At 58.8% G+C, this 27,820-nt stretch overlaps 1 protein-coding gene across 8 annotated transcripts in view; it reads right to left on the reverse strand.

Annotated features, from left to right (window-relative positions):
* Positions 1-27,820, reverse strand: part of ARHGEF10L (Rho guanine nucleotide exchange factor 10 like) — a 158,506-nt gene that overhangs the window by 99,407 nt on the left and 31,279 nt on the right. For 5 of the 8 annotated variants that reach the window (XM_047869946.1, XM_047869942.1, XM_047869950.1 and 2 more), the window contains exons 2-4: positions 7,359-7,438; positions 1,799-1,984; positions 948-1,023 (exon numbers count right to left, since the gene is read on the reverse strand). In XM_047869946.1, coding sequence (XP_047725902.1) covers positions 948-1,023; positions 1,799-1,984; positions 7,359-7,395 — 299 coding nt within the window. In that variant the 5' untranslated portion in view covers positions 7,396-7,438. The remainder of the gene's footprint in view (positions 1-947; positions 1,024-1,798; positions 1,985-7,358; positions 7,439-27,820) is intronic. The other 3 variants (XM_047869947.1, XM_047869945.1, XM_047869944.1) reach the window with 3 other exon arrangements.

The raw sequence follows: 27,820 nt of genomic DNA on the forward strand, positions 1-27,820 counted from the left end.
CAACGGGGTTCTCCTGGAGGGTGGTCTGAGGGAAGCAAGAGCACCAGACCTTGAGGGTAGTGTTGCACTAGCTCATGGCCGGCTCCCCTTCCCACCCCCCCTGCCTGGGCCAGTAGCTTCCTCCAGTAAACTCTCTTCCCCTCCCCTCCCCTCTCCCTGAGCTCTCCTCCTGGGCCCCCTCCCATCGGTGTCCCCAGTTCCCTGTGCATCCTTCTCTGGGCCGCTCTCCTGTGTCTGCATCCCCGACTAGACTGCCTTTCTGGCCAGCTTCCTTCCTGGCCCACCCTGGAGGGCTCTAACCCCTGGGAGAGCAGAGCTCCCCGCGCGTGGGTGCAGGGCTGCTGATTCAGTTCAGATCCCCCACCAGGGAGGAGAGGCCGGCCCATACCTCTGGCCCAGCAGAAACCCTCCCAGGGCCCACCCACTCCAGATGGCAAATGCAGGGACATTTGCACTTGAATCCAGGGCTGCCTTGGCTCCTGGGGGCCCAAGGCGGCAAAATGCATCTCTGAGACAGCCAGCCTGGAGACACCTGCCTGAGCCTCAGTCCCCCTGGCTCCCCGCACCAGGAAGACAAAAGGAGACTCAAATACCCCTGCCCCCAACCAGGGTGGCCAGGATCTAAAGCCCCGGCCCCAGGCCCTCAATCCACCACTCAGAATTCCTTTAGAGGAGTGTTCTCTAAGGTCCCCGAAGCCAGGCAGCAAGCAGCAGTGAGCCAAACCCTGAGAACCCGCTGCTTGTAAGACTCCCAAGCCCCAAATGTGAAGCCCGCCCCAGAGTTGGCTGGGGAGGCCACAGAGGGGATGGCTGACGGATCTTGAATGCGTCCCTCCTTAGCCAAAGACCCATCCAAGCCCTCCTGGGCACAGCGCCACCCTCTCTCACACCTCCTGCCTGGTGTCTCTTCCTCCAACCGCCAAAGGAAAGGAACAAGGCTCACTTACTGTGTCTGGGGTGGTGAGGCTTCTGGGTCTGGGTCTGGGTCTGGGTCTGGGTCTGGGTCTGGGTCTGGGTCTGGGTCTGGGGGAAGAGAGCAGAGGAGAGCCCGTCAGGCCCGAGGCTGGTCTCTACCGACTGGGCCCATCCCCGCCCCCTTTCCCGGGTGCCTGCTGGGCTCCTGCCTCCCCTCCCCCAGCCACTGCACCGGCTGTCATTAAGCTCCCCAACCTGTCCTACCTGCACCACCCCCACTCCCACCCCCATGGCCCACATCCCAACTCCGACCAGAACCAGCCGCCCTACCTGCACTGGGCCTGCCCGCCCCCCCCCACCCCCCCCACCCCCAGCTCCTCAAGGAGCCTCTTGTCCCCAAGCCTGCAGGAGGTTCCTGCTAGTCCGGTCCCCAGTCTCTCCCAGATGACACAATACGAGAGCCCAGAAGCTGCCATTTAACATCAGGCTTATCAGGGCACTCCCACCCCTAGAGCCACCCTCCGGGACTTCTGGGAGCCTCCTTCTCTGGTTGGTGTGATTCCCTGGGAGCAGCTGCTGAGGAAGAGGGGCTCGGGAGACACAGCCCTGGGCCCCCGCGGTGTCCAAAGCACAACCCCGGGGCCAAAACCACTTTCATTATGATGTGTCAAAGTGCACCAGATGCTGCAGGAATGCCTGGAATGTCCAGTCCCCAAGGGAAGCGGTGGAATGCAACTTCTTCTCAATGGTTTTTCCCTTCCTGCTTCTGGGGACCGTGGTGGGGCCTGGGAGGCATCACTGGGAGCCTGGATCTTCCACTGGCTCTCTGTAGCCCGAGTGGACTGGAAATGGGAGGCCCCAAGGCTCCCCCAAAACACCTTACCAGCGATGGGGGCGGAGTCCCAGTGGATCAGTGGGGCATCGATGTCCTTCTCGGGAGCAATGCCCGGGACGGCCAGGCCAGTGCTGGTGTCCTCGTCATCATCACTGTCGTCAAACTCGAAAGCCTCTCCAGGGTCGTCCTCCGCCTCAGGGGAGGGGCCAGGGCCTCCAGGAACCAGCTGATCTCCTGGAAGGGAGGAGGAGTCAGCGGCCACAGGGCCTGGGGTTTGGGCAAGGGGGGTATCTGCAGCGGGTGAGCAGCTGGGGTCTGAGTGAGGGCAGTTCCCAGAGACTAGAGTAAATCCCTGCCCGGGGCCAGCCGGCCCTCCTGTGCTCCAGAAGTGACCTGTGGTTCGGTGAGGGCTCGAAGCAGGTGGGCAGCGGACAGAGGGGAGGGAGAAAGCCTTCACGGAGAACGCGAGCACATCCACACTCGGACGCACGTCTTTGTGCCCTTGTTCCCTATTTCCCCATTTTGTAAGCAAGGGGGCCTTTTAAATGCATCTGCTCGCGTGCGGCTGGGTACGCACCTTCGTACGTATCTCCACGTGTGTACCCATGTGCTTTTCATACGTGTGAGTGAGCACACACGCGCTTGGCCTGCACACCGCAGCGGCATAAAACACGGCCGGCCGCCTGCAAGTGTTTGGAGCCATGCCCCCTGCCATCCATCAAAGCTCCACCGAAGCCAAGCCCTGCCCCCACCACACCCCGCCCTCGACTCAGCCCTGTTTTCTCCATTCCTGTATGACCTGCAGTGATGTGACTTGTGCTCGTTTGTATTCCCAGACGGACCTCAGATCCCTGAGAGCCCCTTTTATGGTCCCCTTGAAGGGGACAGGTCCTGGCCTGGCCTGGGGTAGAAACCCAGAAACTTCTGTTAAACAAGAAAAGGAACGGATCGTCTCTCCCAAAGAGCTGACCAGGCGCTCACCTCTCCACCTACATCACCGAGCTGAGGTTCTCAGTCTTCCTCCGAGGGCTCCCTCCTTAGAACCTGGGGCTGGACAGCGCCTCAGGCTTTCACTTGGCCCTCCCCTCCGGCCTCTTGCAAACCCGCTCCAAAACCGAAGGGCAGCATGGCCTGGTGTTAAAAGTCTGCAAAGCTGACCACCCCTCCTCCGGCCGCCCTAAGCAGTCCCGCTGTATGCAGCTCACACCGTATGATTTAGAGCATGACCTTCGGTCCTGCCTGGGACCCCGACGTGCTGTGTGCTTCCGAGCAAGCCACCTCACCTCTCGGAGCCCTGACGCCTCCCTCTGTAAACTGGGGAATAAAAACACCCCATGAGGCCGAGAACGTGAACTGAGAAGCAGGTCCGGGTCTGTCAGCCTCACTGCTACTGACTTTGGGGTCGCGGGGTCCTTGTGGTGGGGGCGCTGGAGGAGGACGTATGGCCGCAGCCCCGGCCTCCACCAATTAGAAGCAAGTACTGCCCTCCGGCTGTGACAGCCAGAAACGTCTGCAGACATTGCCCAACGTCCCCTGGGGAACAAAATCACCCCAGGTTGAGAACAGACAGGGTAGGTGGAGCACCAGGGCACCTGTTGTAGGTACGGCCCCTCCCAGCCTGAGATCCTTGAAGACAGGATCGCCTGGTCTGTGGACTCGGCCCCAACAGGTGCTCGGGGCGGGGAGGGATGAGTAAGAAGGCAGCGAGGTGCATGGAGCAGAGAGACAGCTGGATGGAACAGCAGACAGACTGATGGGCATATCCAGTTCCAGCAGTCTGTCGGACTAGAAAACTCCAATCCTTCCCCCCACGACCTGGGAGTTTGCAGAGCAGAACATTCCAGGTGCAAATGTACCAAATCCAAGAAGTCCCCTCGTCAGCTGCACTCCAGTTCATCCTCCCTCCCCCACCCCCAGCCGGAGACCACTGAGGTGGGGGCCCACCTCTCCTCCTGGGAGCTTAGGGGGCCCCTTGGGCCAAAGTCAGCAGGATGGACCCTTCCAGGCCATGTGTGTGTGGCCAGGGGCACAAGCCACTCCCCCAGGTCAGGGAACCAAACCCTGGTGGCGAGCCCGAAAATGCCCGTTCTGTGTTAGTTCCCATCCTACATGCTCCACTGAGCCCTGCTGCCCCCTTGGATGCTGGGTGGGCCCTGAGATGATGAACTGACATGAGAAATCCCGGGGCTGAGTCAGAAGCCAGGTTAGTAGCTTTCATGTTCTGGCTCTCAACCCACTGGTGAGTCACAAAATCAATTAGGGGATTCCCCGGGCAGCCTTTTGTTTCATTTTTGAAATGCTTATTTGAGATATTTTTAAATATTTTAGGTTTATAAAGTCACACTTGGGATTACTCTCGATATTGCTTTTGATAGTTCTGTTCCAGGGTATACATACACACACACACGCGCGCGCGCGCATACAGGTGGTCTAGAACCTTCTACTGCTCTCCCCTCGCTTGCCCCACACAGCCACACTGGTCTCCTTGCTACACCGTGAACGTGCCAGATGTGCTCCTGCCTCAGGACCTTTGCACTTTCAGTCCTGGGGTCCGGAATGTTCTTCCCCAGGCATCTTCTCCTGCTCTCACCTCCTTCAGGTGTTTACTACAGGTCACCTGCAGGTGAGGCTGCCGTGAGCGAAACTGCCCACAGAGACACCCTGGGACTCCCCATTTGACTCGCCTGCTTTACTTTGCCCTACGGCCCTCGTCAGCAACGAGGTTTGACGCTTTTATTTTACTGGGTCCTCACTAGAACGTACGTGAGCTCATGAGGAATTCTGGTCTGTTTTGTCCACTGTCACATATATCCCCAGCATCTGGTACAGTGCCAGCATACAGTAGGTGCACAACAAGCATCTGTTGAACACACACGCACACACATACGTGCACACACACACTCCTGTTGCCATGTCTATGGGTCGTGGTATTAAAAGTTTAAAAACACCACAGGGCGCCTGGGTGGCTCAGTCGGTTGAGCGTCCGACTTCGGCTCAGGTCATGATCTCGCAGTTCGTGGGTTCGAGCCCCGCGTCGGGCTCTGGGCGGACAGCTCAGAGCCTGGAGCCTGTTTCAGATTCTGTGTCTCCCTCTCTCTCTGCCCCTCCCTGGCTTACTCTCTCTCTCTCTCTCTCTCTCTCTCTCTCTCTCTCTCTCTGTCTCTCTCTCTCTCTCTCTCTCTCTCTCTCCCTCTTGGTGCCCTTGGCCCCTGCCCACTCGAATCTGCCTGAGAGGCGGCAGGGATACTGTGTGCATGACCAGTGTCACAGGGTGACTAGGGTGCCACAGCCAGACCACTGGGCTCCAACCCCAGCTCTCCTAGATGCTGCCTGAGCATCAGGTCATTTTATCCCCACAGGCGGCGGCTTCCTGACCCATAAGGAGGACAGTGACAGTGAGTACCTCACAGGCGAGCAGAGGGGGCGGGGTGAGGACGGGAGGGCGGAATGAACTGATGCTTATAAAGCACCCGGTGTGAGGTACGTGCTCACTGACATTAGCTATTCTGATAATAATGGTCCCACTCATTGTCCTGTGTCATTGCATCCTTACCATTATCTTCGTTGTTATTATTATTATTATTATTCAGTCAGAGCTCAGCCCCAGGCCCTCGGGGAGATGGGCAGGCCTTCCCAATCACAGGCCTGGCCCGCTGAGCCACCGGCCCACACGCTGTGTGCAGGGACATCCGTCAATACAGTCATGCCTGCATCCCGAGGACTGTTCCCAGCAGCCCCTGGGCCAGTAAGACGGGACCCCTCATGTCAAGGAGCTCACTGCAGGTGAGGCGGGCGGCAAATATGGCAAGAGATGGCCATAGCACACAAGGGACTGAGCCAGTACCCAGCGACAGCAGAGGGGGGCTCAGCCTGGCCGGGGCTGCCCCTTCACAGGGCCTTGCAGGACGAGTGAAGGTCCGACAGGCTCGTATCGAGCTGGTGCTCCAGAGGCTGCGGCCACGGCCGGAGCGGGGAACGAACGGCCCGTGAGCCAGTGGGGGCGCAGACGTGAGCGAGGAGGAGGGCAGCGACGGGACACTGCAGAGGTGTTTCGGGGGATTTGAGTTTCATTTAGTAAAACAACAGGAAGTTCTCAGAGAATCCGCAAGTGGCAAAGAGCCTGTCTCCACCAGGTGGCACTGGCCCCAGTTTCAGATGCAGCCAGAACAAGGAAATGCCTGTCAAATGTTTGCTGAATGGGACCGAATGGGTTTAATCGCAAAATCATTGTGTTCCTCATTGTTGCTGGGCAGGAGAAAGGGTGCAAAATGCCCACGGCAACAGGAGGCAGGGAAGGGGGCATCCTGGGATCAAAGCCACAGTGGGGCATCAGAAGATGCCCTGGTCCCCACAGCCCTGTTCCCATGCTCCTGAGACCCAAGGCAACCAGACGTGGCTCCTTATCAGAAGGGAAAATCAGAAGGCCCCTCCCTGGATAATGAGAGCTGAACTGAGCCCTTCCCACCCGTCCTGACAGGTGGCAGGACCAGAACCAGCCACATATGCCTTTGATGTTCCTGGACGCACTCCCGTCCTCGGGAGAGCCAACCCCGGCAAGGCCGGGGGAGGCAGGACGCGTGAGCAGCCACCCTGCACCGTGAAGGTGGGTTCACCGTGCTGGTCCCCACCCTTCGGAGAAGAACACGAGGGCTCAGGGAGGAAGGGACCTCTCCTTGGTCTCGGCCCGGGGTTCAGAGCCCGGCACACTTGGCCTTGTCCCGCAACACCCCATGGTGATAATAGCTTCTATTCATTGAGCGATTGATCACCACACACCCGGGCTTTACATATATTTAAACCTTGCAACAGCACAGGAGAGGGTGTCATTACCAACCCCATGTTTCCGGCTGATGAAACAGCCACGGAGTCACCAAGTCGTTCAGCCAAGCCCACGGTGTCAGTGGCAGGGCTGGGCTGGTGAAAAAAGCCCTCAGGCGGGACCTCTCTGCTATCTGCGTCCCCCAAAGGAGGATAAATGGACAGGAATCTGGGCCCAGTGGGAGAAGGGTGTCCAGCTCCTCCAGGATTCTGGATTCTGGATTCTGCCTACGGTGTCCGAGGCCCCACTGCCAGGCTTTGCCAGATAAACCACAGGACATCGAACTGAATCTCAGATTAACAACAAATAATTTGTTAGCATAAGCATGGATTTTTCTTCTTCTTCTTTTCGATACCTCTGGTGACCCTGCCGCTGCTAGACGACCTGACCTCGGGACCTTGGCAGATGGAGGCGGGCGGCCCCAATGCCTTCCCCTCCAACCTGGGGTCGCTGCCCTCAACTCATAAGCCTCACTCCCCTCCACCCCCCCCCCCCCAAGCACACGACACGGCTGCGGTCACGTCTAAGGGTTGTGGCCTTCAAAGTTTAAAGTCTCCGGGGCATCTTAGATAAAGACTCAAGCCTCGTCTGGAGCCTACTCTGTGTGACAAGGAAATTATGATTTCCCTGTTGCAGGTGAGGAAACTGAGGCACAGGGGTGAAGTCACTTGCCCAAGAGCTCACAGCCAACCACCAGCAGGGCAGGCTTCACGCCCAGGGCCGGTGGCCCTCGGCCAGCCCCAGGGCCCGTTCAGAGCGGGGTCGGGCGGGAAGCCTGGGGTACCTTACCTATGGCAGCCTGTGGAGGAGGGTTGGAGGAAGCCATCAGACAAGGTCCAGCTCAAACCAGCACCGTCCCAGCCGCTCGCCTGTGGGGGAAAAAAAAAGGCCAGAAATCTAATTAGCTGGCGTTTAAGGGCAAAGTTTCATCAACAGAAAGGGGTCACTGGCTCACGGCCGGGTGCTCCAGCCCGCCAGCTCTCCGGCTCCTTTCCCAGCGGCTCCGGGAGCACAGGACAGCCCCAGAAAGGGCCCAGCCCCCACCCACCATAAATCATTAACCCAGAACACCAGCAGCTGCAGAGCCATAACCCCATCTTCCCAGAAAACCCTGGCCACCCCAGACCAGAGACCCGGGGCAGCCCAGTGGGTCCGGCTAGACAACCCCTCTCATCCCTTCTGGCTTGCAGGCAAACTCCAGCCCCAGAGGCCAGGATCACACTCAGGCCCCTGTGTTCCAGAAGCTGGATCATGCCTGCACGGTCATAGATGTGACTGGACACTTCCTCCTCCCGCTGCCCACTGACCACAGCTCCCTGGAGGCCGGCCCCTCGCACCAGCCCCGCCTGCAGCCCCACTGAAGGCCGTTCACTCTTTCTTTGTCTCTCCCCGTCCTGCCCCACAGGGTTGGCCAGCTGGCGAGGGGCCACTGGCCTTGGCACATGGGCATAAGGGAAGTAAAAGGCTGCAGAGAGGCAGACGGCCAGAGACAGGGGTAGAATCCCAAATGCTTGGAGCCGGGAGCGCAACCTCAAAGTGGGGGCTCTGCTGGGCTTCCCGGGCCCTGCAGCCAACCTTGCCAGAAGTCCCGCGGTGAGAGAGAGAGCTTTCCCCACTCCCCACTGGCACTCCCCCGATTCCGAGCTAAGGGCTGTCCTTCTAGACCTTTCTGTAGAGGCCAGAATCAGTCCTGGAGGGAAAGCACGAGCCCTCCAACCCAATCAGCCCCTGCCACAAACTGGCTGTGTGCCTGTTTTTTTCCTCTCCAGTCCTAAAGCCTTTATTTTCATTAACTGGCTTCCTAAATAAATATAGGACACATGTAAATAGCAATTAATTGATAACAGCAAACATTCCCATGGTGCCTGCTACGTCTCAGATGCTATTCTAAGCACTTTACAAATATTAACATCTGTTAACCCAAACTATGAGAAAACAAAGCCCAGAGTGGTTAAGTAAGTTGCCCAGCATCACACAGGTACTAAGCGCCGGAGCCGGGTTTGAACCCAGGCCATAGACCCCCCCACCCCCAACCCGGTCCACACTCATTAAGTAGCCACCACACTCTAGTGCCTCTCGAAACCCAAGCAGTATAAAGGCTGCACAGCAAAAAGTAAGTCTCCCTTCCCCCAGCCACCCCGCCCCCCCCAAAGTGACCGCTGTCACTAGTCCTTAGGAGTCCCTCTAAATGTCCCATGTGTGTGCCAGCTTATACCTGTCCTGTATACACATCTTGTTTCACGCGGGAGGGAGCACGCCGCACCCACTGTGCTGTACCCGCCTTTTTTTAAAGCTTAAGAAGCTTGGGGGCACCTGGGTGGCTCAGTCGGTTAAGTGTCCGACTTCAGCTCAGGTCATGATCTCACGGTCCGTGGGTTCGAGCCCCGCGTCGGGCTCTGTGCGGACAGCTCGGAGACTGGAGCCTGCTTCGGATTCTGTGTCTCCCTCTCTCTCTGCCCCTCCCCTGCTCGTGCTCTGTCTCTCTCTCTCTCTCTCTCTCTCAAAAATAAATAAACATTAAAAAAATTTGTTTTTAATAAGTAAAAATAAATATAAAAAAGCTTAAGAAGCTTGGCAACCATTTCAGAACGGTACAGACATCAGTCTCCCTCTGCTTAATGGCCACAGAGTTTGGGGATTTTTTTTTTTTTTTTTTGGATAGATCGTAATTGATGGGATCTCTATCGTTGGACACTGAGGTGTTCCCGGGGTTTGGGCATTATGAACAACACAGCCTCCATATGTAGGGGCTTGTGGAAATGGACGTGAACCCACAGGGCAGCTGCCAGGTCGAGGAGAAGAACAGCAGTTTCCATCCCGGTTGAACGCAAACTGCTCTCCACAAAGTGGGTAGCTGTGCCTTCTAACCACGCGCTCAAGACTGTCCGGACTAAAATTTTATCTTCAGCAAAGGGTTTGGGGAAAGGACCTCATATGTCTGCAAACTCCCTTGGGAGTCAAGAGATCAAACAACAGCCAGAGAACCCTCCTCATGCAGGTCCGTCCTTCCGGAGCAGGGAGACTGACGCCCATTTCACAGGAGGACAAAGGGAGGCTCTAACCCAGGCTCTCGTGCAAACTGCTGCTTAAATATGATTTTTTGATGTCACAGAAACCCAGGGTCATTTCCCTCCAGGCCAGAAAGCCCACTGTCCTCCCTTTCCCCTCACCCTCAGGGTTGATTCACACCCTGCCCTCCTCCCTGAGCCCAAGGCTTTCCCCAGGAAGGGAGGGAGACACCAGCATTTGTGGAGCCTGAAGCTTCATCTGCATGATTGTGTTTACAGATGAGGAAACCAAGGCACAGAGAAGTGGGGATCTGCCTGAGGTCACAGAGGCAAGGGAACGGGTGACAACACTAGGGTTCAATGGGGGCCTTGGCCCCTAGCCGTCCTCTCCCTCCTCGAACCACAACCCCTCCCTGGACTTCGAGCCTGGAATCTGAGGGGGTGTCTGCTATAGGTTAATCTGACGGGGGTGGTGCCTGCTATAGGCTAATCTGGGGGAGCGCCTGCTATAGTCTAATTTGGAGGGCACCTGCTACAGGCTAATCTGGGGGGGGGGCATCTGCTACAGGCTAATCTGGGGGGCACCTGCTACAGGCTAATCTGGGGGGGGCACCTGCTACAGGCTAATCTGGGGGGATCACTTGCTATAAACTAATCTGGGGGCACCTGCTACAGGCTAATCTGGGGGGGCACTTGCTATAAACTAATCTGGGGCACCTGCTACAGGATAATCTGGGGGGGCACTTGCTATAAACTAATCTGTGGGGCACCTGCTAGAGGATAACCTGGGGGGGGGCATCTGCTACAGGCTAATCTGGGGGGGGCACCTGCTACAGGCTAATATGGGGGGGGCATCTGCTACAGGCTAATCTGGGGGGGCACTTGCTATAAACTAATCTGGGGCACCTGCTACAGGATAATCTGGGGGGGCACTTGCTATAAACTAATCTGTGGGGCACCTGCTAGAGGATAACCTGGGGGGGGCATCTGCTACAGGCTAATCTGGGGGGGGCACCTGCTACAGGATAATCTGGGGGGCACTTGCTATAAATTAATCTGGGGGCTACAGATTAGTAATCTGGTACAGGATAATCTGGGGGGGGGGCGTCTGCTACAGGCTAATCTGGGGGTGGGCACCTGCTACAGGCAAGGACCCGGACCCGCGGCCCCATGCACACCCATAGCCTGTGGCCGTTGGCACACATGCGCCCCTCGTCTCAGAAGGGTGCATGTGAAGGAGCAGCCATTGCCACCACTAGAGACCCTCATGGAGCAACAGTTAGGAAGAAGTTCAGGCTACCTGACTGGGTCCTGCCTCTCAGTAGCCATGACACGTTGGACGAGTTCCTTAGCCCCCATCTCAGGGCCTCATTTACTCACCTGCAAAATGGGGACTAAAAAATAGCCAGCTCACCAGGTTATTAAAAGACAATTAAGAGTAAATTCGAGGGCACGTGGGTGGCTCAGTGGGTTAAGTGTCCGACTCTTGATCTCGGCTCAGGTCATGATCTCAGGGCTCGTGAGTTCAAGTCCCACATTGGGCTCTGCGTTGATGGCGTAGAGCCTGCCCGGGATTCTGTCTCTCCTTCTCTCTGCCCCTCACCTGCTTACCTGCTTGAGCTCTCGCTCTCTCTCTTTCAAAATAAATAAATCAACTTTAAAAAAGAAAGAGTAACTTCATGTAAAGCTCTTGGAAGGGTCCCCCGGGGACACTGGTAGATGGCTCTCATGAACACACGTAACAGGCTGTGGTGAGCACAGCTCTACCTTGGGAGCTGGGGACCCAGGCCAGAGTCTCATCTCCACTGGCAGGTGAGCTGAGCCTCAGTATCCTTATCTGTAAAATGGGGTCCCACTGCCTGCCCCACGGGACTCCCAGCAGCATACACGAGGTCAACCACAAAACCCTGGGAGGCTCAGTCGACACCAAGATGCCCGTCCTTGAAGCTGTCACCACCAAAAAGGGAGACAGCCAACGGGGCCCTGTGTCTGGATTCTATACCCCCAGAGTGTCAGGGCCCCTGGGGGAGGCCCACAGAAGGACTTCGCACTAGGGGAGTCTGGGGCAACTGGATCCACCTGCGGGCTGGGCTCGGGTCCCTCCTCAGCCTCTCGGAGCCTTGGGCTGCCCTTCTATAAAGTGGGCAAGACCGCCCCTATCCAGACTATCTCCCGGGCTCCTACGAGCAAGGAGCCAGGCTGTGGGAATGAACTTGCTAAGCAAACAGGTCGAGTGGCTTGGCTATTTCCTTTTCTTCTTCTTTTTTTTTATTTTAAGTCTTCCTTGAGCTATGCCTGGTCTGGGAGCTCTCAAGGCGGGGGGAGCCTGAGCCAGAAGAAATATGTCGTGATGACCCCGACACGAGTCTCTCTCTGAAAAGGGCTCCAGAACCTTCTTGCCATGACAGTCTCTGGCAAAAGGGGCAGTCCAGCTGGTGGAAGAGAGCCGGCGGGGAACCGCAAGCGGCCCAGCGGAGTAGAGGACTGTGCCTGAAAAGTGCACGGAGGAAAAGGCCCACGAGGAAACCCAGGCAGGTAGTTAGGATGTTTTTGGTTCGGGTGAGCGTTAAAATAAGGAAAAACAAAAATGAACACTCCCGTTTCTAAAAAAAAAAAAAAAAGAAGAAGAAGAAGAAGAAGATCAAGGCAAAAAAAATATCCTAGCAGGTCAGAACCAGAACCAGAAAGCACGGACACTGACCATGACCTTGCTCTGGCTTTTCAGATGTGGAAACCGCGTCACGGAGGGAAGGGGCCCTGTGCGGCCGCACTCCTGTGCCGCAGGGACAGAGACACAAGGGCCACGGTTAAAAGGGTGAGATCCGGTGTCAGCTCTGAGTTCCAGTCCCCCGGCTCTGCTGCTTCCCCGCAGCGCAGCTGACGCCTTCCTCACGAGGACCTGCCACGTACGGGTCCTGCATCAGTGAGACGAGACGCGCAGAGCAAGCTCTCTAGAAACACTGGTCGCTGCTGTCCCTGTCGCGTTCACTGTGCTGAGCTCGGCAGGTGGGTCCTAGACTTCTTCCTCTTCGGGGGCGGGGGGGTCATCTCTTTGGAAACACCTGTCAAGACTGGACAGGCGGGCAGGCCCCCTCAACAGTGTCGTTTCCCGCTACAGGGTGCAGAATGCGACAGAGAGAAGGGCCGAGGAGGAAGCCCCAGCTCCTGGGTGGCAGGGGGACCCCGGCAGGGTGAGCCCATGACGGGGACCACCCAAGAGCAGCCAGCATGAGCACCTCCCTCCACCGGCAGCCGCCCTGCTCACCAGAGCAGGTACCTTCCGGTTCTCATTTAATCAAAGAGCTTATCACTTCCTCCTTCCCTCTAGAGTTCAAGGTCCATCCAGCCCTGAGGCCCGGTAGGAGACCGTCCTCCAGCCTGCACCTGCCTCCCCCTCATTAGCTCGTGAGGCTCACCCCAGTCGGAGCCACCTCCCACCCCCAATCCCTGAGCGGCCCCATCCCTCTTTCCTACAGGAGGCCTGGAGAAGACCCCTGGAGGGGCTCCGCAAAGTCAGGGAGGCTGCACAGGCTGGGCCAGGCGTTTGAGGACAGGGGAGGCTGGCCTCTGGGGAGAGAGGCCAGAGGACAGGGGAGGGGAGAGTGGGCAGGGGGTCCAGACAGGCAGGAAGTCAGTCCCAGAAGCTGGGGAAGCAGCAGATGCTGGCATAGCCGAGTCCGGCGGCCTTGCTCCACGACGGGGGCCCGCCACCCAGTTTTGCTTGGAGGGAAACAAGAAAAAGGTTCTAGCCCCCCCAGCCATCTCAAACCTGGTCTTGGAGGCACCTGTGTCTGTCTCCTGGAAGCCAGGAGAAACGTGTGGGACAGGCCAGCAAGGCCAGGAGTTTGGGCCGGGCAGGACCAGGGCTTCTCCACGCAACTGCACCCTTCCAGAGGTTTCTGTGACTTTTGGCCTTTTGTCAGATATACACTTGGCTGACCTGCCCCCGACCCTCGGCTGCCACAGTGACCAATTCCACAACACATACCCTCAGGCTCTTCCTTTCGCCTCCAGAATGAAGTCCAGGACCCAATCGAGGCCCTCAGGGACCCGCCCCTCGCCCTTCTCCATTGACCTCTCTCGGGCCTCAGCAGCTCCCATGCTCAGCCCTCATAAGGGTCGTCAGGCCCCTGCCCCTGCCAACCTGGTTTATATTTCTGGGCCTTTTGCTCGGGCTGTTTACGCCCTCCAGCTAGAACGCCCTCTCACAGCCAGCAAGCAAACTCCTACTTAACCTTCAAAACCCACTGATTTCATGACACGGTTCCCAAGGCTGGTTGTGAAACTTAAAAAAAAAATACATGTGTCCCAAGTCCATGATTCTGACAGCTCAGGGATGCAGCCAAGGAAAGTCTAGTCTATTTTCAAAGGGCACAAGTGATTCTGGGACACACACACACACACACACCCTGTTATAACTGTCTCCCTCAGTGGACTGTGACTTCTTGTCATCTCAGTGTCTGGAACACTAGACAGCATGCTAGACAACAGCCACTCAACTGCACTGAATTAAGCCCAGGGGCTGCGAACCCGAGAGCCTGAGAACCTTTACCTGCCTGGGATCTACTCACTGTGGACCCCGTACGGCCGGCGTGTCCCTGGGCCTGGGGCAGCTGTGGGTGTTGGGCTTCCTGCTGGATGGAAAGAAGGGCATGACCCAGGGGGGGGACCTCAGACCCCTCGGGTATCCTCAGCCCTGTCCGGAAAGACCGGAGCCGGGAGGGAGAGGTGGGGATGACAGCTGGGCCGTGGGGGGGACCCGCAGCTACTGTGTGCGGGGAAGCAGGGCGCCCACAGCTCTGCCCTCAGAGCAAGCAGCCACCTGCTGGGGGCTCTGGAGGGAGACCTCATCTCCCAGAAAGCCTGGAGAGACACGGCGCCTCGTCCAAGAAGACGCCGGAGGAGCCACAGCAAGGGGCACACGTCCAGAACTCAGAGCCCCGGAAAGAGACCTACGGGAAGGAAGGACTCAGGTGCTAAAGCTGCTCCTCTCCGGCCGCCAGACCTCAGGAGGTTAATCCTCTGGTGCCTCCTGCCCTTGACTCTCAGACACAGGTTGATCACGCCGGTGGGTTCGTAACGCGTGCTAGTTCCCTGCCTGGAGTCCCCGCTGCTCTCTGGGGATGGACAGCCGTCCCAAGGACAGACAGCCATCCCACTCTGCAGACTGCTCAACGAAGCCCAGACCGACTGCCCACCAGACTCCTGGCCCCGTCCTTTTTTATTCTTAAATTCTTTTTTAATGTGTATTTATTTTTGAGAGACAGAGAGAGACAGAGGAGGAGCAGGGGAGGGGCAAAGAGAAGGAGACACGGACTCTGAAGCGGGCTCCAGGCTCGGAGCTGTCAGCACAGAGCCCGACGCGGGGCGCGAACTCACGAGCAGTGAGACCATGACCTGAGCCGAGGTCAGTCGTTTAACAACTGCACCACCCAGGCGTCCCTGACCCTGTCCTTTGTGACCCTCATCACTCTCGAGATCACAAAATGACAGCTGACACGGCTATGCACCAAGCTGCACGTTGGACACTTGAGTTAATCTCATTCCCCTGACAGACGAGGCCGATGAGGCTGAGGGATGTGTCCCAGGCCACGCAATCCTGAGCAGGGAGTCCCCGGGCTGTGAGCGGGGAGAGCCAGGGCAGGCCCCTCAGGCTGGTTCTAAGCAAAATCCCCAGCAAGAAGCAGGAGGCCGGTAACAAGTGAGGGCACTGTGGGGGGGGGGGGGGGTGCGCTTCCCTGCCCCTCACAAGCCTCCAAATGCCAGAGCGACAAGGAGGCCGGCTCTCTCACCCACTAGGTGCCAGGCCACTCAATGGGCTTCCCTCGAGGAATGGGGGAGGAAGGCTCTGAGAGGAGCTCCCTCCAGGCTGCGGGCAGGAGCGAGGCTTGGTCAATGGCTGAAGCCTCATACAATGGAGGCTCTGTCCCTGCCCAGAGTAGGCACCCCCAGCCCCCAGCCTTCCTCCCCCGGGGACTTCCTAGGCATGTCCCTGGTCAATGATCCCCAGGCAGGACAGGTGGAGAGGAGCCCCCAGGAGGAGGCCCCTGGGCAGAAGAGCCCATCCACTCAGCACCCCTCGGGGCAGGGGTTGGGAGGGGTGGGAATCCCTGGGAGCTGCCGCCTGGGAAATGAGAGCCAAACCAGCGGGGAGCAGCTAGTGGATCGTGTATATAAACAGGGCTGCCCCAGGCTGGTCCCCGGTGCCCCCCTCCTCTCTCAGCCCCTAGCGCATTAACTCCTCTGTCTGCAGGAATCCAGCCCAGGCAAGAGGCTCCAGGCTGAAGGACCCGGGGAAAAGCCTCCTACTATGGGCTGAACCTTCCTGCCCTCATCTCCTGTCCTCATCCCTGGAGGGTCCAGGCCCTTGGCCACGTCCTGGGTGGGCTGTGTGATGGGGCCCCACGGCCCACAGTCTGGAGGCAGAACAGGGTAGCGTTGACTTTTTGCCTCCCCTTCACCCTTCTGAGCCTCAGTTTCCCCGGAAACACCACCCCACCCCCACCCCCCCGCCAGGTAATGTTAGTGCCGGCATGGCTTCAGTCGCTCAGTCTAGAGGCGGGGCATTTCCATGCCAGCACCAAACCTGAGAGGTGGGCTTCTTTCCCTCTCTTTGAGAGACGGGAAACTGAGGCTCAGATCGGCAAAGCCTTTGCCTGACGTCAGCGGGGAGCACGAGGCGGGACCAGGAAAGGAAGGTGTGCCTGACTCCACCCAAGTTGACAAAGCTGACGTAGGGGAAGGATGGACTGTCCGGGCTGCAGAAATAGCCCAGGCCTCCAGACAGGCTGGGGGAGCTGGGGCTTCCAGGGAAGGGCCCCTCCATGGGAAATGGGGTGAGCCCGCCGGTGAAAGCGGGGGCGGGGGGCGGGGTCAGGCTCACCTCCAGCAACTTTCCCAGTGACAGTGCCGGTGTTCGCCCATCCCCCACTCAACAAACATTTCACTGGTCACCTACTGCCTGCCAGGGAAGGGGGGTGCAGCTGGGGCCTGGGGACAAAGGAACAAAGGAGAGGCCCAAGTTCCCGTCCTCAGGCAGCAAACCACAGGAGGTCTGTACCTGCACCTGCAGGGCAGGAGGCTCCCTGAGCACGGAAAGGGGGTGCCGAGCCCGCATTTCCCCGCCAGGCAGTGATCCCACAGAAGCCCGGCGGATTCCGGGCCCACGTTTCATTCCAGATCAGAGCCTGGGGCAGGGGTTCTGGGGTCAGACTGATTGCAATCCTGGCTCCAGTATTTGCCAGAACTTGCTTAGCTGCGTATGCACTGCAGGGAGGGGGACATCTCGGGTTAAGATGAGCCACGAACAAGGTAACGAACGTTGCAACGTGGCGTGGCGCGCACAGGAACTCGCCAGAAGGTGCGACTCGTTACCACACGACAGAGCCCCCAGGAGACTCAGCGCCCGGCTCCCCAAACACCACAGATGGGAGCCGGCCCACGGCTCCGGCCCCCTCCACACCGGCAGCCCCGACCTCCCAGCCCGAGGGGCTGGAGTTGAGGGCAGCGTCCTGGTTCCTGACCTGTACCCGGCGGGCATCCCCCCTCTGGTGCCCGGCATGCCGCCCCCCTCTCCCGGGATGCAGGGGACTGACTTCCCCAAGCAGGGAAGTCAGGGTTCGGTTAGGGAGATGGTTTCACACGGCTGGATTCCAGCAGGGCTCCAGACCAGCCGTGTGCCTCCTGCTTCCCGCCGTTCCGCGAGGAGGGCAGTGGCCCTTCCCCTGGCCTGTCCCACCCCGGGTGCTCACAGACCCACGGGCCTCCCGATGGGGGAACCCCGGCACCCTCCTCATGTCGACCCCGCTTAGACAACAAGACCCTGGACCCTGAGCTGATGTCAGAAGGGGAGGAACTTGGGGGCTGGGGGAGGGAGGGGGGGAGGGAGGGTTTGTGAGGAGGGAGGTGGTCCTTCTGGGGAGAAGATGACACAGCCAGGAGAACCTCAGCTCCTCTCTCCCGGGTCACGCCCCGCCACCATAAAGATGCTGAGTGACCGCCCTTCTTAAAAATTAAAACACGGGGGCGCCTGGGTGGCTCAGTCGGTTAAGCGTCCGACCCTTGATCTCGGCTCAGGTCATGATCTCACAGTTTGTGGGTCTGAACCCCACGTCGGGCTCCGTGCTTACAGGGAGGGGCCTGCTTGGGATTCCTCCTCCCCTGCCCCTCACCCTCTAAATAAACAAACAGGCACTAAGAGGGGCGCCCGGGTGGCTCTGTCCATTAAATGTCCACCTCTGGATTATGCCCAGGTCATGATCTCACGGGTTTGCTGAGTTCAAGCCCCGCATCGGCCTCTGTGCCGTCCGTGCGGAACCTGCTTAGAATTCTCCCGCGCACTCCCTGTCTGCGCCTCCCTCGCTCGTTTGCTCTCTAAATAAATAAATAAATAAATAAATAAAATAAAACAAACCTCCCTGATCTCCTCCACCCACCACCAGCTTCCCCTGCTCCCCTTGTGCAAGCATTACCTGCAACCCCTGTCCGGGACCCGCTCCCTTTCTCTGCGGAACCACGTGGGTGGGAGGAGGGGTATCTGTCCCCACTGCTGCGAGGTGCCCAAGCCAGTGGAGCCCATCTCTCCCTTCTTGCAACCCTCTCTCTGCTCTCCTCCCTCTCCGGGGCTCCTCTCCCAGCCCCCTTTCCTCCCACGGGACCACTGGGCTACCGCCAGGCTCATGACTCGGGCCTGACTCGAAGATGCCTCCCTGGGCGACCGCGCCTGTTTCTCGGTTTTGGAGACCGTTTCTGCGGTGACACCTCCAGCCTGACCTTCTCCCCACCGGCCTGCTCCGCGGACAGCGGCGCACCCTGAAGTTAACATCCGTCCCAGCTCCGGACGGCCACCCGACTCCTCCTCGGCCGCCCATCTCACCCGATGGCGGCGCCAGCTTGCAGGGGACTGGAGCTCAAGCCTCCGCCTCGCCTTGCCACATCCCAACCCCTCAGCAAACCCTGTTGGCTCTGCCTCCTAAATGCATCCAGACTCCGATGACTTCTCGCCATCTCCTCTGCCGCCACGCTGGGCCAAACTGTCACCGCCTCTCACCTGGACCATTAAAACAGCCCCAGACCGGTCTCCTGTTTCCACTTTCACCCCCCTGCCCCACGCACTTTGTTCACGACACGGCAGCCCAGGCACACCGCTGCTCGAACCCTCCAGTGCCTTCCTACCTCGTTCAGGATGGAAGCCAGGGTGCCCACAAGGCCCTACCTGGTGTGCCCCCGACCCCAAACTGCAGCTCCTCACAAGGACCGTCGTGCAGTTCCTCAGACGCCTCAAGCACGTTCCTACCTCAGGACCTTTGCGCTTGCTGTTTCCTCTGCCTGGAACGCTCTTCCCCCAGACATACACATGGATGGCTCTGTCACCTGCTCCAGGGCTCTGCTCAAAGAGAGGCCCTCCCCATCCGTCCTCTTTAAAATAGTACACACACATCCCCCTCACGCCGCTGCCCTGCCTTCACAGCATTTAACACCTCTGGACATCTGCACGTTTCGGTTGCTTCTATCAGTTTCCTCCTACCGGGCCGTGCACTCGACAGAGGCAGGAGAATTAGCATTTTGTTCACTGCTCCATCCACAGCCCCAGGGCAGTGCCTGGCCCCCAGCACGCCTCAACACACACCTGCTAAGTCAATGAAGGGATCCCTGGTCCCACGCCGGCCCCGGGGTCAGGCCCACCGTCACCATCAGGGGAGGGGAGACGGGGGCCAAGGCCCAAGGGACACCTGCTCCTAGGACTGTGCCTCCCTCTCTGAAGTCAGCACGTGGCCGGGACAGCCCCTCCCAGGAGAGCTTCCCAATCGAACCCGCTGCCAAGCTGTGCAAGAGGCGGTTCCCCAAAACCAGTGTGGAAAGAGGTCTGGGGCCAACGCCAGGGTGTGATCACAAGAGGGGTAGGGCAGGGCAGGAGGGAGGACTTGGACTATTTTTAAAAACTCGCTCCCAAAAAGACCACGTTCCTGTTCTGATGAGTCAGAGGCATGTGACCAGGAGAGGGGACAGGACCCCAGGGCGCCAAGGGCCGCCCCCCCCTCCCCTCAGCCACGCCGGCAGGCAGGTGGGAGACCCTGGAACGTATGTGGCTTTCCAAGGAAGGGGCAGGCAGCTTCCAGCGCGGCTGCAGGGGCACAGCCCAGAGCTGCGGCATAGGCTGGCGGGCCGTGGACAGTGGGGGAGGCCTCCCTTTCAAAGCCCACTAGAGTCCGCTCTGGCTCCAGCCCTTTCCCTCCAGGCCCAAGCTCTGCCTCTCTCGGGGAGCGGGCTGTCTGTTTTGTCCCACAAGAGAACTCTGGGCAGGAAAAAAAAAAAAAAAACCTTTGCAAACTCAGAGCTAAAAATACTCGGTCCACCCAACCAAGGCAGGGCGAGCTGGCCGGCAGCATCTGAAGCCTCCTGAAACACAAGCCCTACACGAGTCCCAAGGGATCCAGAGGCCTCGGTGACATGGCCCAGGATAGCTCTGGCTGAGCTCTCAAAGCAGCCAGCGCTTAGATCCAAACCACCCCCGTGACAACTTGCCACCTTCCCCAAGCAGGATGCGCATTTCCCAGCGGCTCTCTGTTCTCCCCACCTGGGAGGGTGGGACAGAAATTCAGGTCTTCCTACCAGCCCCACAAGGGGGCAGACCATCCCACGAGTCGGTGGGATCGGCCCCATTTTCCAGACGAGGAAACTGAGGCTGAAGAGAGGGAGAGAGATTTGTCCAAGGTCCAGAAACTCCAGGATTAGACTGAGGTGTGTCCGGATCTTTCCCCTGGGGCAGGCTGCCTCTCCCTCATTGGGCCAGGGGGTCCATCCCACCCCCTCGCAATTAACTTCACATTTCGGAGAAGGCACTGCCTGGGCCTGGGAGAAGGGGAACAGAGAGGCTGGGCTGGAAGGGGGGGGGGTGGTGACAGGGAGACTGAGGGGTGATGTCAACCACAAAATGGCTTTGCCCTGAACCCCAGACCCAGGACACTGACCCACACAGGGAGCTGCTTCCAATCACCCGTCCTCCTTCATGGCCAAGTTTAACAAGGTCCTAACTGGTGCTCACCAACCCAGTAATGGGGCTCTCGGGAACAGGTAACTGATGCGGCCCACACCCAGGCCCTACAGAGAAGTCCCCAACTCCCTCCCCTCACTGCTTCTGCCCTTGGCACTGAAAACACACGGGGCGCCCTGAGCTGAGAGTTCACCCCTGCCCCCATCCCGCTCCCAGAGTGGTGGCCACTTGGCCCGTGGAAAATGGGGGGCCTGCTGCGCTCAGGGCTGCACCTGTTCTAAAGCGGTCTCTGGCCCCGTGGTGGTGGCCAGGGGTCCTCAGGTGCCCCTTTTTGCCACCATCATACCCCAGGTGTTGTTCTGAGGAGAGTAACCTCTGTGGCCAAACCTGGCTGGGTTTACCCTCTGTGACAGTAACGTTTATTCTACTGCTCTGTCCCTGGGCTCCTCTTCTGGAGGAGAACCACAAGAATCCCTTCCCCGTAGGTTATTTTAAGGATTAAATGAGATAATAGCACATAGAGTGCCTCACTGAGAGCCTGGAACACAATAGGAGCTCAAGAAATGTTTGCTGGGTGCCCGGGTGGCTCAGTCGGTCAAGCGTCCGACTCCTGATTTCGGCTCAGCTCGTGATCTCTGTGAGATCGAGCCCCGCGACGGGCTCTGCGCGGACAGCACGGGGCCTGCTCAGGATCCTCTCTCTCCCACCCTCTCTCTCTGTTCCTCCCCTGTGCGCTCTCCATTTCTCTCTCAAAATAAATGAGTACCACGTTTTTTAAAACGTGTTTGTTGAATGAATTAATGAACAACTAAGTGCCTCCTTCAACGTGGACCGGCAGTGTCCCAGGTCCCGCGGCTACGGGGGGGGGGGGGGGGGGGGGCGGCCTCTCCTGCGGTGTCTGACCATGCCACACCCCCACTGGGTGCCCAGTGCCGTGCTCCGGGGACCGCCAGCAGCTTGCCTGACCCTGAGGCTGACCCTCGGCTATACAAGCTCCCCAAAGCCTCCACCCATCTCGTGCCGCTTTCAAAGTGAAGGTTCCAGGAAAGGGGGTCACGGTCAGGAAAGGGGAGGATCCCAAAGCCAGACAGCAACGCTAAGTTCCCTTAGTTGGTGCAAAACACAGAAACGACCGAAGCTCAGCCCGTGGCGTCAGGGAGACATTGCGATTCCCTGAATTCGCGCAGTCAGGCAGAGGCAGGGCTGGGGAGCCGGCTGCAGATGTGGACCCCTCTCCGTAAAGCACCCAGGCTGGAGAATCGGCTCTGGGAAGAGCTGCGAGTTGCTCGATCTCAAATATACTCTGCTGAACTCGGGGACGGAAGTCCCCCCTCCAGGCCACAAAGTTACAGTGACCCCCGGCGTGCCCAGGGCTCTCACTGGACACAGCAGCAGGAGTATCCTCAAGTGACCTACGGACTGGAAGGATGGAGTCCGGGGCTCCGTTCCCTGCTCGCAGCCGGAACTCCAAGCAGGTGCTCCCTGCTGGTCAGAGGACGCATGCCCAGACACCTGGCCACTCCTTGCCAAGACCGAGCCTTTGACCAGGCTCATCCAAGGTCTGTGCTGCGGCCAGGGTGTTGGGCAGAGGACAAGGACCCCACCTCCTTCCAGATCCGGCTACAAACCAAGAAGCGAGTGATGGAGTTCACACACCTACGCGTATCCCATCTGTGTGAGAACCGAGCTCTCCGGGGCCTATTCCCTCCCTCCGGGAGACCAGACAGATCAAGACAGGAAAGCCAGGCTTCATCTCTCTGGATCCCCCGGCCATCCAAACACACCCCTGAATCATCCTACAGACATTTACTGTGCACTCTGTATACCAGGGACCATGGAAAGTTCCGGAGATTTGCCGATGAGCAAGGCAGCCTTGATGCCTGCCCTCCCGAAGGCCGTGGTCCCGCAGGGAGATGTGTACTTACGGCACACAAATGCGTACATCCCTACGAACCACGGTACGCGCCATGAGGGCCGGGAGAAGGATCAGTGGACGGCCACCCACTCTGGCTCTCCCAGGACCGACGCCCGTCCCGTGTACCCCATGGGGTCATTCGATGGCCTGCCCTACATCATGACCACACAGAGCAGGGCACACAAAAACCTGGCAACGGCCGGGTCACCTCTGCCGGGGGCTCCGCCTCCGGGTGGCCTGGGCCAAGGCACACAGCTGTCCGGCCACCGAGAGCCTTCCCACCTCCCAATGGATGTTTGCGCTTTGTGCCAAACCGGATGGCTTAGGCATCCAAGGAATACAGGATGTTGTGGGCTCTTTTTTCCCTCTTTCGCTTTTTTTTTTCTTTTAACGTGTGGGGGAGGCAGTAATGGATCTCAAAATTCCCATCCCACCTTGAATTAGGCAATTAGTTGCACCGATCCATCTAAGGCAATGGCTCCCAACTGGGGGTGGTTTTGTCCCCCCGCCCCCCACCCAGGGAGTTTGGGCAATGTCCGGAGACATTTTGGCTGTCACAACTTGGCGGGGGAGGGGGCTGCTACTGACATCTAGTGGGTAGAGGCCGGGACCCTGCTGAACACACCCAAGGACGGCCCAGGACGGCCCCTACGAGAGAATGACCCGGCCCAGGTGTCAACAGTGCTAAGGTGGAAGTCCCAGGGCATCTGGTCGAGTCCTCTGAGGATCTAGAACAGATACTGGCCTGTCAACGTGCCAGTCATTACTCACAGGGACACAAAGACCAGAGTTGTTGCCACCGGTCTCCATGGTAGATAATGCCAGGCTACGAGCCTAAAAGAAATCGCATTTCGCTGTGTTCACCCGCCTCTGTGGCTCTCCCACACCAGGCTGTGCTTCTCTGTGCGTCCCCACCACCTGGTCCGGCCTCTGGAACACAGAAGGCGGGAGGCAGGGAGGGGGCAGACTGTGACCTCTTGGGGCACAGGCCACACCTCGTGCCTCTCTCAGCACCATTCCGGCCCCGAGCAGCCGTCTTAGGTTGAGGAATAAACAAGCAGACTGTGAGCTCTCTGAGGCCAGGGGTTATGCCCCACTGGGGATGTGTCCCCAGGCCTAGCCTAGCGCATGGCTCAACACTAGGACCCATCTACTCATCGGTCCCTGCTCCTTGGAGCTCACAGTCTGGCAGGAGGAGAACGGAACAGGTACCACGAATAAACACCGACAGTGTTTCTGTGGGGGAGGTCTGGGGGGCTGTAGGAGCTCCTGAAGAGGGGCCTGAACCTAGATGGGGGTGGGGGGGCCCTATCCATCAGTTGATGCCCCTTAAACAATGAGCACAAGCACGGGGCACATAGCAACGGGCACAGGAGAGCAAGAGAGAGGGAGGGAAGAAGGTAAGAAGGGGGCGTCCAATGGGAGTCAAGGGCATCGCTTCTCTCTCCCCGACGACCAGGCCCAGGCACTCATTCACTCAGGACAAGCAGGACTGCGCCCCGACACCGGGCACAGACAAGAGGCAACGGCTCCTTGGGTTGCCCCCCGCCACCGAGGCGTGCCCACATCAGGGTCGTAACACCTCACACTTATTCATTGGTTGCTAAGCGCCCAGGCTGATTCCAGGCCCTTTACTCATATAATTACTTAATCTTCACAACAACCCTCTGAGAGAGGGACCAGTATCATCCTCGTTTACAGATAAGGAAACAGACGCACCGAAATGGCAAGAAAACTGCTCGAGGTTACTTGCTAGATGGGAGGGGTGGGATTCGAACCCAGACCATCTGGCAATGGGGCTGGGACAGCCAGCCACCGGCCAGCAGGGGGCCCTCCCGAGCTGCTTGGTTAGACACCCTGGTGAGCAGATGGGGCCACAAGGACCCGGGGGAGTGGGTGGCAGAGGGCTCCTGTAGGGCAGCATATCCGGAGGTCCTGGGGGACTAGCAGACCATGCTCTGACCCAGGGCCCCTGGAGACGGTTCTAGCTGCCCTGCGCCCCCTCTCTCCGGGTGCCAGCCCCGGGTCCCCGGAGCAGCTGGATGTGAAGGCGTTAAGTCTCACTGGGCATTCTGGTCTGGAACCACCTGGGGGCTGAGGGCAGGGACATGTTCCGGTGAACAGCCGGGATTCACCCAAAGACACCGGGACGGGGACAGCCTGTGCCGACCGGTATGGGCACGGCTACGTGCCCCCCGGCCCTGCACTGTGGCTGAGGACGCCCGTGATGTCAGACCACACCTAGAAGGACCCCGAGAACTGGCGGCATCGACTGCCCTCCTAATCTGGGTCCTTAAAAGAGCGCCCACTGGTCCAAGCAGGGGTTACCCACAGGGACCGACGGCACAAACCCACTATTGTTCCTCCATCGAGCATTCTGTATTTTCCCACCCTCCGCACTGTCAGAAGAGGGGTCTTTGGGAGGGTGAAATGCACAAGAATTCTCTCCTGAGGACCCTGCTCTAAAGACTCAGCACGAGCTCTGCAATCGGGCAGCCCAAGGGCGCATGGGTGGCTCGGCCGGTTGAGCCTCCGACTCTCGGTTTCAGCTCAGGTCCTGATGTCACATTCATGAGATGCAGCCCCAAGGAGGGCTCTGCGCTGACAGCGTGAAGACTGCTTGGGATTCTCTCTCTTTGCCCCACCCCTACTCAGGCGCGCGCTCTCTCTCTCTCTCTCTCTCTCTCTGAAAATAAACATTTAAATTAAATAAATAAATAAATAAATAAATAAAATTAATAAATAATTTAAATTAAATAAATAAGAAAAGAATCAGGCAGCCCAGACTCCAAACCCCGACCCAACGTGAGCAGTTACAGCAGCTGTATGACTTGACCTCTCTACACCTCAGCTTATTCATCTGCAAACTGGGTCTAATGACACTGCTGGGACCCAGCTAAATAATACACGCGTTCATTCACTCAACCCGTATTTCTAAGGCACCTCCGTGAGCCAAGTATTGTCCCAGGTGTTTGGGATACATCAGTAGACAAAAAAGGAAAAGCCCCCCCCCCCCCCGCCCGGTCTCGCCCTGATGGGGCTCACAGAGCCTAGCCCTGTGCCTGGCATGGAGTGGGTATTCCATAAGCACCTGTGCCTACCCTCAGCCTGAGTCATTGTCCCACATCACACTCCCCTATTTGGGTCCTCCCTCGCCCCACCCTGGAAGGGTCTAAAACCTGCACTCAGTCTGCCCTCTGGAGTGGCTCAGAAAAAGGCTCCTCCCTCCTACCTAGGACACCCTCCTGTGCCAGCTGTCCCTCCCTCCCCACATCAACCACACCGCCCACTAGGATGTGCTCCCGATGCCACCGCCCCACTTGTTAGTTGAACCAACACCTCTCGGGTGCCCGCCACGTGTCGGGGGCAGGTGGGGGGGTGGACCGCCCTCGGACGCCACCCGGGTTGCGTTTCCTCCTTGCAAAGGTCGGGGCACACATGGGAACGCGGCAGCCTGGGCTAACAGCCGGGCACACTGGCTCACGTCAGCAGCGGACATAGAAAATCAACACCGTGTCTCGAGAAGCAGCCTCCCCGCCTGGCGGCTAGGAAGCGTGAAATCCCACGGCAGTCATTCACCTGAAGTCCCAGCCGGACCGCTCTCACCATCCTGGCATAGTTTCCATTCAAAAAAACGGAGCCCTGCGTGGTGGTTCACATGTGACTTGAGGAGATCCCCCAAGCGTCCCGGTACAGAGCCAGGCCCCCAGGCAAGTCTCCCACTCAATGCGGAGGCCTCAAGACCCAGAGTCTGTTCACGGCTCTGCCTGAAACGTCCAGCGTCATACCTGGCATCTAACAGGCCTGAACGAACGCTGGTTGGATTGAATGAAGGAAACACGCTCAGAGAGGCAAAGGGACTTGCTCAAGATCACACAGCTGGAGAGCAGGCCAGCCAGGTCTGCGCGGCTCCAAAGCCTCTATCTGGCCTCCCCTTGAACTTTCCCACATTTGGGCCTTTGCAGCCCGGCAGCTGTGGCCGGAGCTGTGCTGGGACAGCCTTCCCCAGGCAAAGCCACAGCCTCTCCAGGCCTCAAGAGAGCTGAGACAGCCACATGAGACCTTATTAGGGAAAAGTAAAAGAAAGGAAAGCGAAAAGTCTCTTGGCAGAGGAAAGGCCAGTCTTGTGAATCGTGGGACACAGAATATTCTGTTCATAGCTGGCCCCGGGGCAGGCCAGGGAGGTCAGGGAGCCCCACAGCCCCGCGGGACCTACCCCAGCCCGCTGAAAACACAGCATCAGGATCGGGTGGGCCTCGGGCTGAGGGTCAGCCCGGCTCTGTCACCAGCTCCCGCCAACGCTGGGCACGTCACTTCCCCTCCCGGGGTTCGGATTCTCCCTGACTGTGAAAACAGCCAAAGGCCACGCTAGGGCTGCCTCTGCCTACAGGGCTGGGGGCAGGGAGGGGGAGGTAGGACGTGAAAGCCAACGCGTCCCTCTCTCCCCAGCCGAGCTCAGCCCCACATCCCGCCCACCCCGTGGCGGAGCTGATGCCCCGTTCTGCCCTGTCGCCAGCTGCCCACAGAACCACTCATGCTGTTCCCGGCTGCTGGCGTCGTGGGGGAGGCAGCCTCCACTCACCCTGAAGACCTGCTGGTCACTGCCAGCCTTAGACGACTAGCACGTGAGGACCTTCCTGAGCACCTACTATGTGCCAGGGGCTCTGCAAATACCGTATCGCTTCATCCTCACGATGGCCCGAGGAAGCAGGAGCTGGAATTCCCATCTTCCCGAGGGAGCCACTGACAGAGGCCCTGCCCGAGATCACACAGCTAATCAGACACAGGATCTTGATCCAGGTCCTGAAGTCTCCGATCTGTGTCCTCACCCTTACTGGTGTGACAACTCCAGGAGGGCAGAAACGGTGGCTGGGCCCTGGCTGTCCCCGCAGTGCCTCGTGCATCGTCTTCAAGAGAAGGCTTATTTGGTTGGTAGTGAGGTTACGACTCCCAAGCCCCAGCCCAGGCCCCAGGAGAGCTTCGCATGCCGTGAGCGGAGAGACCGCCCTGTGCTCCTGCCCGCAGCACCACGGCCCTCGGCTGTCCTGGGCTTGGTCCTGCCTGCCGGGGACCGCAAACAGCCTGTCCCCACTTTGCAAAGGGGGAGTCTGAGGCCTGGGTTCAGAGAAGCCAGAGAGCAAACCTACGAGACACCAGCATCCTAGCGTGCGTGGTCCTAACGGCAGCAAGGAGGGGAAAACCGGGGGCCGGGGGGAAGCACGGGCTTTGCAGGCAGACCCCTCCCCAGCTCCCACACCAGGCCCACCCCATTGGCTGTGTAAAGTAGCCTCAGTTTCCCCCTCACTATAAAGCAGACATGGCAGCCCCTGACCAC

This window comes from Prionailurus viverrinus, chromosome C1 (genome assembly GCF_022837055.1).
Source record: "Prionailurus viverrinus isolate Anna chromosome C1, UM_Priviv_1.0, whole genome shotgun sequence".
NCBI lineage: Eukaryota > Metazoa > Chordata > Mammalia > Carnivora > Felidae > Prionailurus > Prionailurus viverrinus.